Genomic DNA, 19544 nt, shown 5'->3' on the forward strand with positions numbered 1-19544 from the left:
GAGAGTTTATTCCTGTTCCTTTCTTTTCTCAGCCTGGTGACTTAAAACTCTTTTTGACAGAAGGGTTATCTTTTCCTGGAGACCTTCACAACCTCTTCCAGCTTTGCCTTAACTCTCCATGAATTTGGTCCTTTCAGTCTAACCAGGAGCTTCCAATTTTATTCCTATGCAATGGAACATAAGGATCACACTGATGTCTATTTGCTCCCACTCTTCCAGAACCTAACAGAGCCCAAACAGTCTGATGTTCAGTGCTAATCCAGGAAAGCCTTTACCTTCATTTTTATAATGGGTTCCAATGCATTCCAAAAAGATAGTCCCAAAACGTAACCTTCTAAATTTCAGAATTCTAGCAATTGTCATGACGAGCTGCCTATTGTACACTGAACAAGATTATTCCAGATTTTCTTGCTCTGAACACCAAAAGTATAAATAATTTGGTGAACTGAGATGTTCCTACCTTCCACTTTTCCTTTGCTCTTAATGGTATTTACTCCATTTCCTGAGCCTCCTGCAGACAAAAGAGAAGTGTAAACCTTCTTCTGAATCCAAAAGCAGACCTGTAAACATATACCCATTGACAAATCTCCTTTATGCCAATTCAGTCTTTGGAACTGGGCAGGTTGAAAACTGAATAAAGCAAAGTGAACTGGAGGAGTAATTCCAAGGACTGGGGCAGATGTTCTGGGAACATGGGTTCAAATTTCACCAGACATGTGGTGGAATTTACAATCAGTTAATAAATCTGGAATTGAAAGTTAATTTTTGTCAAGGTGGCCATAACAGTCATGGATTATTCTAAAAACCCATCCAATTCTGTAACGCTCATTAGAGAAGGGTTTGTATGTCCTTACCGTTTGGACTACTTATGACTCCAGACCCACAGCATTGTGGTTGACTTTTAATTACTCTCTGAAATAGTCTACTAAGTCTTTACTTGAAGGATAATTAAGGACAGGCAATAGAGATATTGGCTTTGTCAGTGGCTTTTTCATTGGCTTCCTATGAAAGAATATAAAAAACTTTAAATCCCAAAGCGTTCTTTTTATTAGTTGACTCCTGCTCTGACTAGAAACTGATTGAATAAGCTCTGCAAATATCAGAAAATGAAGACAATTCATGCTCTGTTTGAAAGAACCCATTTCCTTCAGGCTATGTTAGATCTCCAAAGTGAATGTTACATTTAGTTTGATTGATTATTGCAAAGGAGGCCTTCAATTGCTACATTCTGTGGTGCTTAAATATATTTATTTAACACTAAAGTTGGGAGATAAATATACTTTTTGAGAGAATGGAGTGACATTAAAGTGTATGAATATGGTTTTGGAAAATGGAAAATGTTCACTAATAAGAGTATGTTCGGAAGCTAAGCTTAAAAAATATTGCTATAATTCTGCTATAGTCTAATTTATGGTATCTGTCTCCACAGCCTCGACCCTGAAAGAGATCCACTATGTGCTTTGTTGATTATTGATTTTTTGGCATTGCGAGCACGAGAATATGCTTTCTTGACACGGCTTTATGAGGAATGGGAGGTGAGAACATGTTGTGGTTAGTTTGCTTGTTAGTTTTGATATTGCTACCTAATTTATTTAACTTCACACAATGTACCCTTCATTTGCTCTGTCAATGGTTTTTACTGTTTAGGGCATGGTCATCTTTGTTAAATGCTGTCCTCGCTCAATACGAAAATACGTGCACTTTTCATTTGCACTTGCTTGTTGGAATCAGGAATGGGAATACTGTGACTGACATTTTGTTTTCTTGATCCTTCATCCCATTCCTAGCTCAGGAGAGGGATGCTTTGTGGAAATCTTGATCCTTTTGGGAAACCTTGCAATATACCTGCTAATACTGGATTAGTGGTGCTGGAAGAGCACAGCAGTTCAGGCAGCATCCAACGAGCAGCGCTGCTCGTTGGATGCTGCCTGAACTGCTGTGCTCTTCCAGCACCACTAATCCAGTATTTGCTTTCCAGCATCTGCAGTCATTGTTTTTACCCCAATATACCTGCTAAGGCCTGTGCTTGAACTTTTGTTTTACACTGACTATAAATGGCATCCTAAATGCAACTTGCAACAAATACAAACTGGTAAAGCCATACTTAGTGACTGATTTAAATTTCATATGCCTACTCTGCTGCTATATTAATATTGGGCAAATGGAAACTGAAAGCTCCTTCTGTTGCTGTGGGTCAATGTATGCAGTGGCAGAGGAATTTAATTTAATTTTCCTTAAAAATGAAGTGGACCAGCATTGAGCACAAGTGACTAAAGGGAATATGAAATTCAACATTTATCCTGGTTTAATATAGTAGAAATGTGAAAACTGAAATAATTTCTCATTTAATGTGTGGTGTACGAACTAATTTTTATTATTGTGATTCCCCACAAATTTATTTTTCAAAAAAGGCAGAAATATACTTCAAAACAAGTTATACCAACTTTGAGTTATAGCTCTAGTACAATTAGATGTTTGTACTATGCTTGGTCCTAGGTATATCAGTAATATTCGATTTGTTTTCTACTGTCTCTCAGTTCCATTTGAATCTGTCTCAGCTCCCTAATTTTGCATTCTCCGTTCCACTGGCTTATTACCATCTAAGTCAACGAGAAGATCTATCAGATGCTGAGTGCTGTCAAAAGCAAGAGCGAGCTAAGCGTCTAATACAAAATGCGCTCATTGTGTTTCCGAGTGGTAAGTTGTTGACAATTGACCTTACTCTTCAGCTAAGAATTACAATAGGTTTTGAATAAAAGATCTCATCTTTAGAATATGTTCTGTGGTCATCTATCTGCCATCGCTTTTACAGATTTGTAGTTAACAAGCTATTGGAAAAATTAGGCTATTAAATAATTACCTCATTCATTCTGTAAGAAGCAATAAGAAAATGTTTGATAAACTACAAATACAACTAACTTATGAGAACTTCAAAGTTGGTCCTTTAGGTGGTGAGCAGAAAGATTTGTAGCTTCAGAACTGAGCTTACATGATGTCAGTGTAAGGATATGTCTGAAATTAAGTGAGATATTTTATAATAATTGATGCTAGCAATGTGTAATGTACATGGTGTAGTATGCAATGTCTTGTTATTTTGATGCTCAAAATGTTTTTGTAAAACATAATGATTCAAACTTCGGCTCACAACTATGTAAAATTTCTTTGTTATTTTTGTGGTGGCACTAGTTAGAAAAATTTTCTATTGTTGTATAATAAAGTACTGTCATCTGTACCAGTTGGGATAATACATAGGAACCTATTAGGGGCAGGAAAAGGCCATTCATAATTATTTTTTTTTCAAATTCCATGTTTCCATCTTCCCCACACCCTCCAATTACCTTCAATTCCCTTGTTTCACAATATCTACCTCCACCTTAAAATATTCAATGACTTCTCATCACTGCCTTCTGAAGCCAAGAATCCCAAAGTTACACAACTTTTTGGTGAAAAATGTTTTCCTCATGTTAGTCTGAAAGGGTAGCCCCTAAGATTTGAACTGTGTCCCTAGGTCCTTGTAATATGATGTATAATAGTGCGCTTTATTCAGTAAGGACTGTGGAGGAATGTTTTACATTTTTCTGCCCAAGTGACAAAGTAGCTGAAGATCTACTGCTGGGAATTTTCTAATGTTCTGAACCACGTTATTGAATATAAGGTGATTAAAGCTCCTGATTTTCTCACTGCTTGTAATGGAAGTGTATTGTCTATATTCACTGTCTTCTGAAAAATCAAGATTGTGATTGTAGAGCTGCAGGCTAAAATTGCAACACATTAGATTACTGGTTCATCACTTGTGTACCTTGGTTTGAAACAGTTTCAACAGTGTTGTTAGGCATAGTATTTACTTGAGTTAGAGAGGTTATTGGTTAAATCTGCGCACTCAAGAGATAGCGTCATTAAAATGTTAAAAACTGACCATATGACAACTTTAACTTTGTATCCCATTTATACCACAAGCATTCTCCGTGCAAATCCAAAATATATGGATTAATGCATGATGTGTAATATAACTAGCTTATTGCAAATTTGGTGGCTCCATTTGACATTTAATGCTAATTTAGCATGTGATACTTAGCTAATTTTACAGGGAATGTTTAGCTTCTGTTTGTCTAGATTAGATAGTATTTGTGTTCACAAATTACTTGGATTATAAGTGGATGGAGCTGGGCATAAGCACAGACTTTCCACTATTTGATCAATGTAAATCGACTTTGGCTTGGTAGGTGAAGTTGGGTCAAAACTGCTCCAAGGTTTGAGAAGTGATTTGTGGTATTTACGGTAACAAACTGAGGGACAAACAGCTTTGTATTTGGAAATTTGAATACTCTTTCAGTTAAAAAGTTGAGTATCTCGATAAATGAAACTTATTTAAAAAGTGAGAGATCTGTGTCGCAGCTCATAAGTTATAGTTCAATTGTGAATGAGTGGTTGGAACATTAACAAGCTTTTCACTGCAATAATTAAACTGAAAGCAACAGGGTCTATATATTTCATAAGACAACCTATATTTTAAACTGCAGAATAGATCCTCCACTTGATTTTATTTAAAAAATCATTCATGGGATATGGGTATCACCTGTAAGGTCAGCATTCATTGCCTTGGAATTGTTGAACCATTTGAAAGTGTCTGATCCATTCTTGTGGGTCTGGACACTCATGTCGGCCAAGTGAGGGTAGCAGACAGTTTTTCCCTAAAGGGCATTAGAAGTGGAAAGGATTTTACAACAATCAGCAGTGGGTACATGGTTATCATGTGGCCAGATATTAATTCCAGAATTGTTGATTTTTAATTTAAATTTCTTCTTCTGATAAGGTGGGATAAGAACCTACATTTTGCACAAGATTAACCTGACATTTTGGGTTACTAGCCCAGTGAAATTACCGATGTCACTATCTCTTCAATTTCAAAATGACCAAATGTCTCCCTCCTTGTACACTTGGAAAGGAATAGAGCAACTGCATATTACTTAAATGGAGAAAGACTGTAGGAAGCTACAACAGAGAGATTTAGGCGGCCTCTTACATAAAACACAAAAGGAGAGCATACAATTTCAGGTTATAGGGAAGGCAAATGCAATGTTGGCCTTAATTTCAAAGAGAATATAAAAATGAAGTCTTGCTAGAATTGCACAAGATGCTAGTCAAATCACAACTGGAATGTTGTGAACAGCTTTTATCCCTTTATTGATTTTCTGGGATTGGAAATGGCTCAAAAGATTTGCCAGATTTATCTGAGGAATGGAAGGACTGTCTCAGAAGGAGACCTTGAGTAGATTGGACCTGTACTCATTTAGAGTGAAAGGCAATCTTATTGAAACATACATGACTCTTAGATCACTTGATAGGGTATATTGGAAAGGTTTTTTCCTCTTTATGGGAGTGTTTCAGACCAAAGGGCATAATCTCAAAAAAAAAAGTTGTCCGGTTTAATACAAAGATGAGCAATTTCTCCTGTAAGAGTAAGGTGAATCTGTGGTTTTCTCTGTCACAGGGGGCTAAAGAGGCTGGGTCATTAAATATGTTCAAGACTGTGATTATTAATTGGTCAGGGAATCGAGAGTAATGGGGAAAAGGAAGGAAAGTGGAGTTGAGGATTATCAGATCAGCTATGATCTTATTGAATGACAGAGCTGATTCGATGAGCGGAAAACTTCCATATATCAAGTTAACTTTCATAGTGAGATTTATCTTGAATATTCTTCCCATTTGGCCAAAGTAAGGCAATCTTCCAGCCCCTCAGTCCTGGTCTCTTCAATCCAAGCTTTAACTCCTGTCTGCATTCTGCATGGTGAAAATTGAGATTGGCCTCTGTCTCTTGCTGTGGCTTATTGTCTCAGAGCCCATCTCCCTGAGAATGTAAACTTGTCTCTCTACATCCGGACAGAAATGCAAATTATTTATCCCTTAGTCTGTAAATTCTATTCATCTCCAAATTGAATAGCTTAATGTATAAATTTATAAAACCTTTATATTCCCAACACTTTCCAATGAGACTTGGAAATGAACATTTTACCTATAGTCAGCATAAATTCTCCTGCCAGTCACTTTAGGCACATGTTTTCACATAATTTCCAGTATTGTCTATCTGTCTGGGAAATGAGTTAGTAACATGTTGCCACAATAGAGGGGAAAAAAAACTGTATAGTATTTTGCAAAGACACTGTTAGCTGGAACAAGCATATCCAGATTTCACTACTTAATTGTAGAAAGTAATGCCAGTCAAAATAATTTATTCTTTGTATTTCTTTCTAGTACTGATGCCATTACTGGATCTTTGCAGTGTGCAAGCAGACCAGGCTGTGTTATCGCACAAGTATTTTGGATTTGATGTACAGATAAGGTATGAATCATGAAACACCTTGAGTAATTAACATTTCAAAATGTCAACTTAATATAAGGGACAGGAGGATACCATTATAGTCTTTCAAGCCAGCTCCACCATTCAGTACAATTGTGACTGACATTGGGCCTCAACTTCACTTTCCTGCTCACTTTCCGTATTTCTCAATTCTGCAATACTAAAAGTCTGTTTATTCCAGCTTAAATGTATTCATTGGTGACTCCACAGCATTTGAGTGGAGAACTCCAAAGATTTAAAGCCCTTGAAGTGAGGAAAGTCCCAAGTGATAAATTCTGTACAGGGGAAGCAATAATTTAATTAGAAATGCTTTTGATCAGCAACTGGAACATGGCATGTAAATTAAGCACCATTGGAAGTGTTGTTAATAGACAAGAAGATAGCAATAAGCTAGAAAAAGAATAGGGCCAATCAAGAATAGTAGTAGGAAGTTGTGCGTGGAATCGGAGATAGGGAAAGTGCTAAATGAATATTTTTCATCAGTGTTCACACAGGAAAAAGACAGTGTTGTCGAGGAGAGTACTGAGATAAGGCTACTAGATTAGACTGGATTGAGGTTCACAAGGAAGTGTTAACAATTCTGGAAAGTGTGAAAATAGGTCCCCTAGGCTGGATGGGATTTATCCTAGGATTCTCTAGGAAGCTAGGAAGGAGATTGCAGAGCCTTTGGCTTTGATCTTTATGTTGTCATTGTCTGGAGGAGTAGTGCCAGAAGACTGGAGGGTAGCAAATGTTGTTTCCTCCTTCAAGAAGGGGAGTAGAGACAACGCTGGTAATTATAGACCAGTAAGCCTTCGGTTGAGGGTAAAGTGTTGGCAAAGGTTATAAGAGATAGGATTTATAATCATCTAGAAAGGAATAATTTGATTAGGGTTAGTCAACACGGTTTTGTGAAGGTTAGGTCATGCCTCCAAACCTTACTGAGTTTTTTGAGAAGGTAACCAAACAGGTGGATGAGGGTAACGCAGTTGATGTGGTGTATATGGATTTCAATAAAGCATTTGATATGATTCCCCATGGGAGGCTATTGCACAAAAGACAGATGTGGGAATGAGGGTGATTTAGGAGTTTGGATCAGACATTTTCTAGCTGAAAGAAGACAGAGGGTGGTGATTGTTGGAAAGTGTTCATCCTGGAGTTCACTTACTTATGGTGTATTGCAAGGATCTGTTTTGGGGCCAGTGCTGTTTGTCATTTTTATAAACGACCTGGATGAGAGCGTAGAAGGATGGGTTAGTAAATTTGCGGATGACACTAAAGTCGATGGAGCTGTGGATAGTGCTGAAGGATCTTGCAGGTTACAGAGGGTCATAGATAAGCTGCAGAGCTAGGCTGAGAGGAGGTTAATGTGGAAAAGTGAGGTGATTCACTTTGGAAGGAGCAACAGGAATAAAGAGTACTAGGCTAATGGTAAGATTCTTTGTAGTGATAGGTGAGCAGATGGATCTCGGCGTCCAGGTACATAGATCCCTGAAAGTTGCTACCAAGGTTGATAGGGTTATTAAGGTGGCACACAGTGTGTTAGCTTTTATTGGTAGAGGGATTGAGTTTCAGAGCCGTGACCGCAAGGTCAAGCTGCAGCTGTACAAAACTGGTGCGGCCGCACTTGGAGTATTGCATATAGTTCTGGTCACTGCGTTATAGGAAGGGTGTGGAGGAGATTTACTAGGGTGTTTCCTGGTATGGAGGGAAGGTCTTAAGAGGAAAGCCTGAGAGACTTGAGGCTGTTTTTGTTAGAGAGAAGCAAGTTGAGAGGTGACTTAATTGAGACATAGAAGATAATCAGAGGATTAGATGGATAGAGTGGACAGTGAGAGCCTTTTTCCGTAGATGATGATGGCTCGCACAAGGGGACATATCTATCTCCCCTCAATTTAAAGCTATAGGACAGCTGTAAGAGCTGGTTTCTTTACTCGGGGGTAGAGGCGATGGAACATGTTGCCTGCAACAGTAGTAGACTTGCCAACTTTCAGGGCATTTTAAATGGTCTTTGGATAAACATATGGATGAAAATGGGAAAGTATAGGAAAGATGAGCTTCAGATTGGTCCACAGGTTGGTGCAACATCGAGGGCTAAAGGGCCTGCACTGAGCTGTAGAGCTCGACTGCAGTATTATACCCAATTCTGGCAACACATTTCTGGAAGGAAATGAACACTTCAGATCGGCTGCAGAGAAGATTTATGAGAATGATTCCTGGGCTGAATGACTGAGTTAAGTGGATAGATTAGAGAAGCTGGAGTTGTTCTTGGTGAAGAGTAAAATTGAGAGGAGATTTTGCTGAAACTGTTCAAAATTAATAAGGATATGAACACAGTAGTTGGAGAGAAATTGTTCCCATTGGTGGATGGGGTTGAGAACCAAAGAACATCAACTTAAGGTGAATGAGTAAAGAACAATGATGACATGAGGAAAACCTTTTTCATGAAGCTTCTGGTTTTTGTTTGATATCACTGTGGGGTGGATTTAGTCGTAGGTTTTAGAAGAGATTTGAATAAGTTCCAAAAGAAGATTTGCAAGTCTATGGGGAAAGGGAAGGGGAGTGAGGCAATAATAGCTGGGTTGCTCTTGAAAGGATCAGTTCAGACACCTGGTTGAATGTCGTCCTCTTGTGCTGCACCACTATGATTCTATGCTGTTGTTGTTGATGGCCTTCATGTCTCCCCTCCATCCACTTCCCAACCCTGCTGCAGACAGCCGAGTGCACTAAAGCAGTTAGTGACACTATTTATTGGAAGGAACTGGATGTTGTGGAAGGAACCAAGAATCATGTCTTGGCTGGAAGAGAATGTGAAGGAAGTTCTCAGCCGAGTAGATGCAAATGACCCACTTGTACAGGAGTCTGAAAACAAGTAAGTGCTTCGTGAAGCTAGAATTTTTAGTTGTTACCATTCTGAAAATAATTGGCAATATATTTTTGGTAACTGGAAGAATGTGGTTAAATGAGAGAGAAATAAACAATTGTTGCTCTGACCAACATTGACAGGTCTGATGAGCAGTTATTCGGTATCATTTCTCTTCAAGTCTAACTCTAATATGTCGGGTTGTAAATTTTTTATCCACAGTGCATCAGCTAGTACTTGGCTTTGATTAATAGTTTGCTTCAGGCATTCACCTCATCCTGCCCCATCTCTATGGAGATGTTTAATCACAATTTATTCATCTATCTTGCTGGCTGTCATGTCTTATTATTTCCCCTAAAACCATGGGAAATCATAGATGTCCCTGGGAATGTTTGAATTGTTTCTGAATCTATTTATCTTCTGTTTGCAACTTGTTTTGGCTGGCACATATTTGCCCTCGTCTTACCATTCTCATATCAGTTTTTTTCCTCATTAGCTACTTGTATTATTCACTTTGTTTTATTCTTTCCTGGGCATGGCTGGGAAGGCCAGTATTTGTTGCCCATCCTAATTGCCAGTTAAACTGGTTACTCTGTAGGCCATTTCAGAAGGAAAGTAGGAGCCAACCACAATTTTGTGCATCTGGAGTCACATTAGTAAACTATATGGGTTTTTAGCATAATCAACAATGGTTACATGGTCACCACTGGATTAGAGTTTTTTACTTGCAGCTTTTATTGAATTTAAATTTCACCATCTACCATTTGGCTCTGGATTATCAATCCAGTGGCATTATCACTAAACCACTCCCTCACCAATATCAAGCATATTTTCTTAATAAAAATCTATCAAAAACCTTTTCAGTTTTACTAATATGACAATTCCTCAACTCCATTGTATGTTTCTTAAAATTACTCGGTAAACAATGAATGATGAATTTAGCTTTCAAACTTAATTCAAGAAGCTTCTTTTCCTCATTGATTCCAGCTCACTACCAATGTAAAGTGATCTTTATTTTTGTTTGTAAAACATTGTGAAGGAAGCTGAACAAGGTCTACAAAGTTACCATGCCGCAGAGCAGATTGATAAATGTGATGAGTTTCCACTGATTTACAGTCTTAGGAAGTAGCTCATCCAAATAAGCTGCTTTAGACACAAATGTATTAGTAGGCATGTTGTAAGAGATTTTTAAATATTAAAATTTAATTTGCTCAGAAACTTGACTAGTGTGCACAAATGAAACTAGCAAATTATTTTTAAGACATTAAACATTTCTGTTAAAAAAGCTGTTTTTTTTTGAAGTGATATTTTTGAAACTTTACCAGATTATCAATCTTAAGTGTATTTTGTTTGATACTAGAGAAAATAATGAACAATTATTTGTTATTCACACTGCCTGATTGTGCTGATACATGAAAGTATCCACTTCAGTGCTTTGCAATTGGATTTGAGTGGAAATTTAAAGCATGGCTTCACTTTAAGAAGGTAACAATATCAAGCACAGTTTGTACCAGATCAGCCATCGCATCTCAATCCATGTTGTCAGGACTTTAAAATTGTAGCTATGAGGAAAAGGTTGGAGGCTATGGTTGTTTCTCTCAGAACAGAGGAAGCTTAGGGTGACTTAATAAAGGAGCATAAAGTAATGGGGGGCTTGGATCGAATGGCCAGGGAAGATTGTTCCGGTGAAACTCTACCTTATTATATATATACTTTTATACTGCCCATTTATACTTGCCTGTTAGAGACCTCTATTTATCTTTGAGCTTCAGTTCTTATATGAAATATGAAAATTACTGTAGTGCTTTGGAACCATCGAAAAGTTGGGACCTAGAGGCCATTCAACCCATTGTGAATGTGCCTGTCCCTGCCTCGAAAGCTGCAGCGTGATGGGTACAGATCTAGGTTGCCTTTTAAATCATTTGAGGGTTTTCCCCTTAACCACCAAATTGGTTGTGAGCATTCCAGACATCCACCATCCTCTGAGTGCAAAGGATTTTTTTTCTGCCTCTCTAATCTTTCTAACATCATCTGAAATGTGCCCCTGCAGTTGACTTCTCCACTCGGCAAACAGGTATTCCCTGTCCACTCTATCCAAGCCCGTCATTACTTTATAGAGATTATGTCCTTATGGTGACCAGAACTGTGCACTCAACTCCAGTTGTGGCCTAAACAGAGCTTATATAGTTTCACCATTAGATCCCTGCTTTTGAGTTCAGTACCTCTCCCAATGTCGGAAAACAACCCACATAGCTTCTTTACCACCTTATGCACCCATCCTGCCACCTTTTAGGGACCTGTGGACATGCATTTCAAGGTGTCTCATTTCCTTTTCCCACCTCAGTACACTCCTGTTTATATGTACTTCACACTTTATTTGCCCTCACTAAATGCATAACACCACACCTTGTGGATTGAATTCCATTTGCCACTTTTCCACCCACTGAGCCAAAACAATATTGTCCTGTAGTTGACAGCGATTCACTTTCAATTACATGGCTATTGTTTATGTTGTCTGCAAATTTACGTTAAGTCTAATTCATTATTCTATACCACAAATAGTAAAGGGATCAATACTATCCTGTGGTACACCACTGGAAACTGCTTTCCATTCGCAAAATCATCTATCAACCATTTCTTATTGGTTTCTGTCACTGAACCAATTTTGCATCCAACTCACTGCATTCCTGTGTGTTTAATTCTTTAATTCTCTCATCAGTCTGCCATGAAGACCTTATCAAATGCCTCACTAAAAGCCACGTAGACAATGTCTACTGCACTACCTCCATCAGTGTTCATTTTACTTCCTCAAAAATTTCAGTGAAGTACATTGCAAATCTCTTCACACAACTGTGTTTATTCTCTGATTAATCCATGTCATTCCAAGTAAAGTTGATGTTATCTTTCAGTATTAATTCCAATAATTCCATTAATTCCACCATTGAGGTCAGATTGAATGATCCCTAATAATTTGCTTTATCCCACAAACCCTTTTTAATAATAGTAGTGTGTTTGGAGATTTTTGACCTTCTGGTCCATCACCTGTATCTAGGGAGTATTGGAAAATGATCCTCAGAGAATCTGCTGATTCTTCCCGGCTTTAATTATATAGCCTAACTTGTAATCCATCTGGCTCTTGGTATGTATCTACCTTCAAAATGGTCCTTCTATCCAGTAATTCTCCTCTTGTTCTGCCTATCGAACATTTCATACACTGCTGTGACTAGAATACCTAAATCATCACCCTCCTTTGAAGGCAGAGACAACATACTCATTACAAACCCTGCTCACACCTTTACACCAGTACAGAACTTGCCATATATGTCTAATAGGCCCTATCCTTCAAACTTTTAAAAGTATTTACTTATTTGTTTGATTGTCATATCCACAATTTTTTTCTGCATTACTTTATCCTACATGCTTCTGGCAGTAACTCCCTTTTTTCTTTGAGCAGACATATCTGCACTGTGCCTGTAGAATCTCTCTAGATTTTGATAAACCAAGATTCCTGTTCAGTTTTAGAGAGTGTATTCAACTTGCTAAATATAGCACAATACAAAAACACTTAAAAGTGTCGGTGATGTAATTGCATTATAGCCAACACACACTTCGAACGTTTGCATTTTAGAAGTGTTCCCTTACAGCCAATTCGTATTAACGGAAGATGCGCTATAGCAGAACTGCCTGTATCAGAAATAGGGAGCAACCAAAACTGGTGAGGGAGGAAGGTCATCAAGGCCTTTCTTCATAATACTAATTCCAGAAACACACTTCCTAATCAGGGGTCCAGTGTTTTCACAATGAGCTATTTAAAAACAGAAGCACAGAGGACTGCATTTTTTTAACTTCTGAAAATAAGATCATAACTAACTTGTATCAGCATGGACTAGTTGGACTGAAGGGTCTGTTTCCAATGCTGTACGACTCTGACTCCTAACCACAGGATGCAAGATGGCTACCACATAGAATGATAGAAGTTCATATCAAATGAGGCTATCTGCTCACGCCTATATTAGCTCTTTAAAAATAGACTACCCACTTAGTCTCACACACCTGCCTTTGCTGTTTATCCTTTCATAGCAACGTAGCCTATTAATATATCAGATTTTGAAAAAAACGTGTCCTTGTTTCTGAGATTAACATGTTTTTCCCATTCCAGGAGAAGGATTAGATACCAGAATGTTCCCAGGAACATCTATCGTCATATTATACTGTCTGAGATAAAGGAAGCTATTGCAACTCTTCCACCTGTGAGTGCCTTTACACAAATACTCTATTTGCTCTCAAAAGCTGTGGACTTTAATTTACTAAATTGTACTCTTGACACTTTAACTCATGAGGCAGTTGCCCTATTCATTTATCATTATATGTTTTAAAAAAGTATGATAATGTTTACTTAAAATTGTTGAAGGACCACCAAGTATAAAAGAGCATGGCAGAAGTATAAGTACATCAGTATGTTTGGGATTCTGTGATACCTGTTGAAGATGGGTGATTGGTCAGGTAATGAAAAAATGTGCAGATTGTCGGAGGGTGACAGGACTGAATAAGGTAATAGATTTGAGTTTTGAGGTTTTCAAATGCAGCAGATAAAACCGGTAGTTGCAGAACCTCCTGTTTCTTAACACAAACCAGAACATATAGCTGATATCATCATTGTTTTGTTGCATTATTCTGTTGTCTCTTTGTACAAAACTAACAGCATGGCAAAGTTATTTGATACTTGTAGAGCAAGGCGTGTTAAAATGTCAAACTAAAATTATGTCTTCGGCTGTATGTGGGAGAATAGAGATTACCTCTCAGCTTTCCAAATGGCAAATTAGCAGATAGTGAATGATTTTATAGACCATTCATTTAAGTTAATAAATTTATCTGTAAACTATAATGGTGTCTAGTGATCAGTTAGTTGTGACTGAGACTGTTACAAAATCATTGAATCTCCACTTCATCTTGTGGGCAGAACAATCAAGATCACGTTTATTACTAATTCCTTAATCAGTCAATTATATTTTAGTGGGCAGTTTTGTATGAAGAACAGTTGCTGTGACGGACTTAATAATCAAACTTTAATACGTACATTTATCATATTTTACAGGAAGTAACTGCACAGCCAGTGATGGGTTATGATCCACTTCCTCCACTAGACGGCATTGTCACATACACGAGACCTGAAAGGTACTATTAGCATTTTAATTCAAGCTAGACCAAATTAACTTATCTGCCAGTAGAATGAACATTAAGGTGAGTGATACTGCTTTATTAAAGAGCTTTGTCCATTTTCTGTACCTGTTTTCACATCTTTGCATAACTAATAATTTTTTGATTTTTGATATTTATGCCAAAAATATTGAAATGATCACACCATCAGTTTGTTTGACCATAAGAGTACATAAGGTGGTTTGTAATGTTGTCGGATGAATATATAGGATGCAAGCAATTTGTACACCTCCCCCGAGGGGTGTTTAGCATTGACTCCTGCAAGAAAAGGGTAAATTTTAGTAAATAAAACAAAATATTTTATTATTGTCACATGTGCCACGATACAGTGAAAATTGTGATTTTGCATGCTGTTCAAACAAGTTGTACTTTATGTAAGTATGCCAGGGTAATAGAACAATGCAAAATATAGTGTTACAGCTACAGTGGAGGTGCAGACAAAGATCAACTTTTAATACAGGAGAGTCCATTCATACATCTCCTAACAGTGGGGAAGAACCTGTTTTTGAATCTTGAGTTTTTAGGTTCTTCAATTGGATACGCAGGATAACACACAATATAGAAGCCAAGTCATGGCTATGATATTTCGGTAAGCCTCTTTGGTGGAAAGTTATAATAAGATGATATTCTCTAGGCTACTAAGGGACACTTACTGAGATTTTAGAGTTTGGTTGTTTTTTATAAGTGAGTGGATATATGGTGGGAATGTCTTGCTGGACTAGAAATAGCTGAGTTTATTGTTACTTTAAAAAAAAAGGCATTACAAAGATTCAGCCAACTGCAAACCTATTATTCTTATCCTGTATTACAGAGGGGGATATAATGGTATATGTTTTAAGAGTACATTGAAGATTATTTGTAAGATAACATAAGGACAAAGAGCAATGAATGATTTTTAAAAGCTAAAACTTCTGCTAACCAATTTGCTTTGCCATTTGAGAAGATGATCTCTTAAATGGTCTGTGGTGAAGGCTTTGATAAAGATCTGCTGATGGATTAGCTTAAATGAAAGTGAAACTTGTGCATAAATTAATGAAATTATGTAGGGGTTATATGTTATGGTCACTTGCTCATTCTTGAAATTGACATTTGAATGAATGACCTATAGGTAGATGTTGGGGAATTTCCAACTTAATGATCACACTTGTATTCAGGAGCTCATTTCAAATTAAAATTGGTGAATACCAAACAGAGTAGAAGGAGATGATGTTGCTAGGAGCTACATAATTACACAATAGATTTGATAAAAATATGCAAGTGGCTGAAAAGTTAACAGATTGAATTTTTAACAAGTGTAAACTACAAGTAGAAAAGAAATGAGTGAGTCTTGCACAAATTGGGGAAAAACAATCTGGGGTCAAAATCAGCTCATTGTTGAAGAAAGAACCAGTTAATAGAACAACCTACGCAAATTGGGAGGAGTCGTCAACAGAAGAAAGATCAAAATGCAGGATTTGGATCAGACTACAGAGAGCATGTTGTCTAGCCATTGTGATATAAAAGGTATGTCTAAAGAGACAGTAGGAGCTGATGATGTCATGGTATTGTCACTGGGCCAGTATTCCAGATCGCTTTGCAAATTGGTATTTTGAGGTAAAGCTGCAAAGCTTTCTGATCTGAAGTCCTGAACTTTGAGAAACTCTTCAATCAAGTGTCAGTTGAAAAGCTGTTACACTAGGTTAAATTTTGGGATGGATAAGTAGTTGATCAAAAGAGGACAATAGAGCACTATACTAGTGAGAGGAATCAAATCATGGTTGTAAAATATATCATTGGAGTAACTTAGGGTTTGGAGCTGAGATATGTCTAAAAATGGCCTGATTTCTTGGTTCTGATGAAAGGCCACCAACTTGGACTGTTAACTCTGTCTCTCTTTCCATAGTTGCTGCCAACTTCTCAGCTAAAGCAGGGGAAAGGAGGGAAAGGTTGTACTAGGAAAAGTTGCTGAGGCACAACAGATGGACCATGATATTGGGAGTGAAAGTAAATATTACATTTACTCAGCAGTGTTGTATCTACTTGGCTGAAAGATGTTGGAGAATAGCAAATTCACTTCTTATAGATACATATACGTACAGTCACACCAGTGAAGTAAAAGGTTCACGGGTCCTACTGAAGGTTTAGACAGACTGCACTTCAAATAGTGTTCAGATTTGGTCACCAAATACAAAAGGAATATTTGCCAAAAGTGGTCTTCATTTTTTGTGTTAGAGGGCTGAGTTGTGAGAAAAGGTTTGCAAATCTCACTGGAAGAATGCAGTTGGAAAGGCGTTCCTGGAAGGCCTGAAAATTATTGTTGGTCGTTGTGGTCCTAGGATTTTAAAATGTTTGTGTGATATCCCTGATTGTCCCAATGTAAGGCAAAAACAAAAGCAAATTGCATTTATGATGAACATTTCATATAATAAAGTCTTCCCAGGTGTTTCCTGGATAATCAAAAGCTTAGTTGTAAAGGTCGATATTAAGAGTGTATACCAATGCACTAAATCCAAAGAGAAATTTAAAATGACTACTGCAAAGTACTGTTTGAGGCAGGTCCATGGAACACTATGCAAATCAGTGAAGGATATTTCCAGGACTACTGTCTGCAAGAACTTTACACGGAGTGATTGGTGCTGAGAATGCATGAGTTGGAGTAAGCAAAAAGTTTGTTTTCAGATTCCTGCCAGTCTTTCATGTTGCAATGTAGTTTTACAACAACCTAATTAAGATCCTAGATGGGAATAAGTATTTGAATACAAGTGTTTTTTCATGTTTTATTATTTATTCTGATAGTGTAAAGTTACAGTTTCAATTTGAGCAAAAAGACATTTTATTACAATGTTTCGAGTCATATTTATCCTTGTATTCTTCCATTTTTCATGTGATTACTTTCTCCTTTGTCATTTGTGACAAAGCTGAAATGACTGAGCTTCAATGTTTTTCTTTCAGGATAAATCGTGCAGCAGATGGAAGCACATTGTCACTCTTCTTTCGGTCTTTGTTGCCAAATTTTAATCTCCAGGTGTGTGCTAATGAAGAGGGGTGAAAAGGATATAATTTTGAAAAATCCAAATAATTGTATTAGTATATGAAACTATTCTTTTGCATTTGACAAATGTACTCTGCAGCATGTAGAACAAGTTCTCGACAGTTTAGCTGACATAGCTTATAAGTACATAAAAGAAAAACATTGCCTGTCTATAAAAAGTTCCTTTCTTTCCATTTTTTAATGGGTTTTTTTTGGTGTATCTACAATACTTGCTTACTAAGCTTATGCCTGACCTGAGGCATCAAATTCTATGGGACAACATCCCCAAAACTTGTGGTTTTTTAAAAAAAAAGTAGTTGTGAAAGTAATCTGTTTGACAGGAAAAGGTGTGAAACAGATCTCTTATTCTGTGTTCACATGGATATTCATGGATTACAAGTTCAGCATGCAAAATAAATTATTTCAGGCTAGATTGAAGTTATATCATTTAACTTGGTAGGTGAATGATTTTGTAAATAATTTGATTATTCACTTTCTCATCATAAACATACATTCCAACATGTGGTGTAAATGTTTTTCCAGGAGGACAGGAGACAGAATGTGGAAGGTGAGGGTGCAGAGGACCAACATGAATTGAATCAAGGAGTGAACCGACTCATGGCTGCAATGAGGGATATGTTAGCAAATATCCATTTCCAGGAACCACCACAGGAAGAGTATCAAGATGGTGATGGTGATGGAGAATGGGACTAAAATTTCATGTACTAATCTTCAGTGAAATGTAACTTGCATCTGTAAGAATAATGCATTCTCTAACCACTTACAAAGCTGCCCCACAGTGATATAGAAACATTTATTAAAAGATACAATCATATTGTATTTAGTTCCATGGATTCTTATTGAGCATCAGTGAAGAAAGCACTTTAAACATCAGTAATTTTCAAATAATTAGAAGCAACTCAGTGAATAATGAATACTGTAAATTTCAACTTTACGCTTGGCAAAATTTTATATTTTTGGTCTATAAATCTAGTGAGCTTACATGTTTTTAAACACACTTCCAATATAAAGAAGAATCTGTAGGATATCAAAAAACTTGAAAGTAGAGGAGCAGCTGTTGTTTTGTATTTATTGCAGTTTAATTTAATTATTTAAGTAAAATGAAATTGATATCTAGAATTTACACAAGTGCTTTATGATGGAAAAAATGCTGTTACCAGAACAGCACAGGTGGCCAGTGCATAACAGTGCCAACTATGCATATTAAATTCATATTTTTGATTCACAGAAAAAGGCTAATTGTTTGATCTGTTCAGTTATATTTGAAGATGATGGTTTCCTTTCTACAAAGTTTGACGATATATTTGCACTTGGAAGGTGTGTAGAGCAATCTAAGTGTAATTAGAACTGGAGAAGTTGGCAGTCACAATTGGTGACAACGATAAAGGAATGAACCTGGAAGGTTGAATCCATTAATAAAAGTGTAGGAAAGTAATCCGTATTTGAGGCTATTCATAAGTAAACTCTTATGAATACTAAAGCAAAATGCTGCAGATGCTGAAACTCTGAAGAAACAAACTAAAATAGTAGAAAATACTCAGCAGATTAGGCAATCTGTAGAAGGTGAAATATAGTTAATAGACCAGTATGATCTATCTTCAACTGTAATCAGAGATTCTATTTTTGTATAAAGAGTGCTTCATACCACTGACAAGTACGTAATTAAGAAAACTTGTTATTTCGATTTAACATCAAATTAGGAATTTAGAGAACATGAGTGAGCATACTTTGTAGTTAGTGGAATGAGTTTGTGAAAACAACTTCGGAGACTTGAAGATTGAAATGCTTGAGTTATCTTAAGGGAAGGTCATTTGAGCTGAAATATGCATGCTGTTTCTCTCTCTCCGTTGATGCTGGCTGACCTGAACATTTCCAGTGGTTTGTGTTTTGCATGCTCTGAATTCCTGGTTCAGTGTTAAATATTGGTGATTCTATATTCTTGTCATGGTGAGCAGTTGCTTTTATGTGATGACTTAAATTCTGGATTAAATTCGTAGTAATTCCAGGGGAAAAAAAACTGTCAATTTAGATGACTTAAACTAAACTGTCACCAGAAGAGTACAGATCAGCCATAGTCATAAAATGCATCATTAATG

The 19544-nt window shown here is 37.0% G+C and overlaps 1 protein-coding gene across 1 annotated transcript in view; it reads left to right on the top strand.

Annotated features, from left to right (window-relative positions):
* Positions 1–18267, top strand: part of tcf25 (TCF25 ribosome quality control complex subunit) — a 30992-nt gene extending 12725 nt beyond the window's left edge. The window contains exons 11-18 of the mRNA XM_072596105.1: positions 1430–1535; positions 2538–2697; positions 6253–6340; positions 9051–9209; positions 13360–13450; positions 14296–14375; positions 17349–17421; positions 17971–18267. Coding sequence (XP_072452206.1) covers positions 1430–1535; positions 2538–2697; positions 6253–6340; positions 9051–9209; positions 13360–13450; positions 14296–14375; positions 17349–17421; positions 17971–18141 — 928 coding nt within the window. The 3' untranslated portion in view covers positions 18142–18267. The remainder of the gene's footprint in view (positions 1–1429; positions 1536–2537; positions 2698–6252; positions 6341–9050; positions 9210–13359; positions 13451–14295; positions 14376–17348; positions 17422–17970) is intronic.
* Positions 18268–19544: the final 1277 nt, after the last annotated feature.

This window comes from Chiloscyllium punctatum, chromosome 26 (genome assembly GCF_047496795.1).
Source record: "Chiloscyllium punctatum isolate Juve2018m chromosome 26, sChiPun1.3, whole genome shotgun sequence".
NCBI classification, from domain to species: Eukaryota; Metazoa; Chordata; class Chondrichthyes; order Orectolobiformes; family Hemiscylliidae; genus Chiloscyllium; species Chiloscyllium punctatum.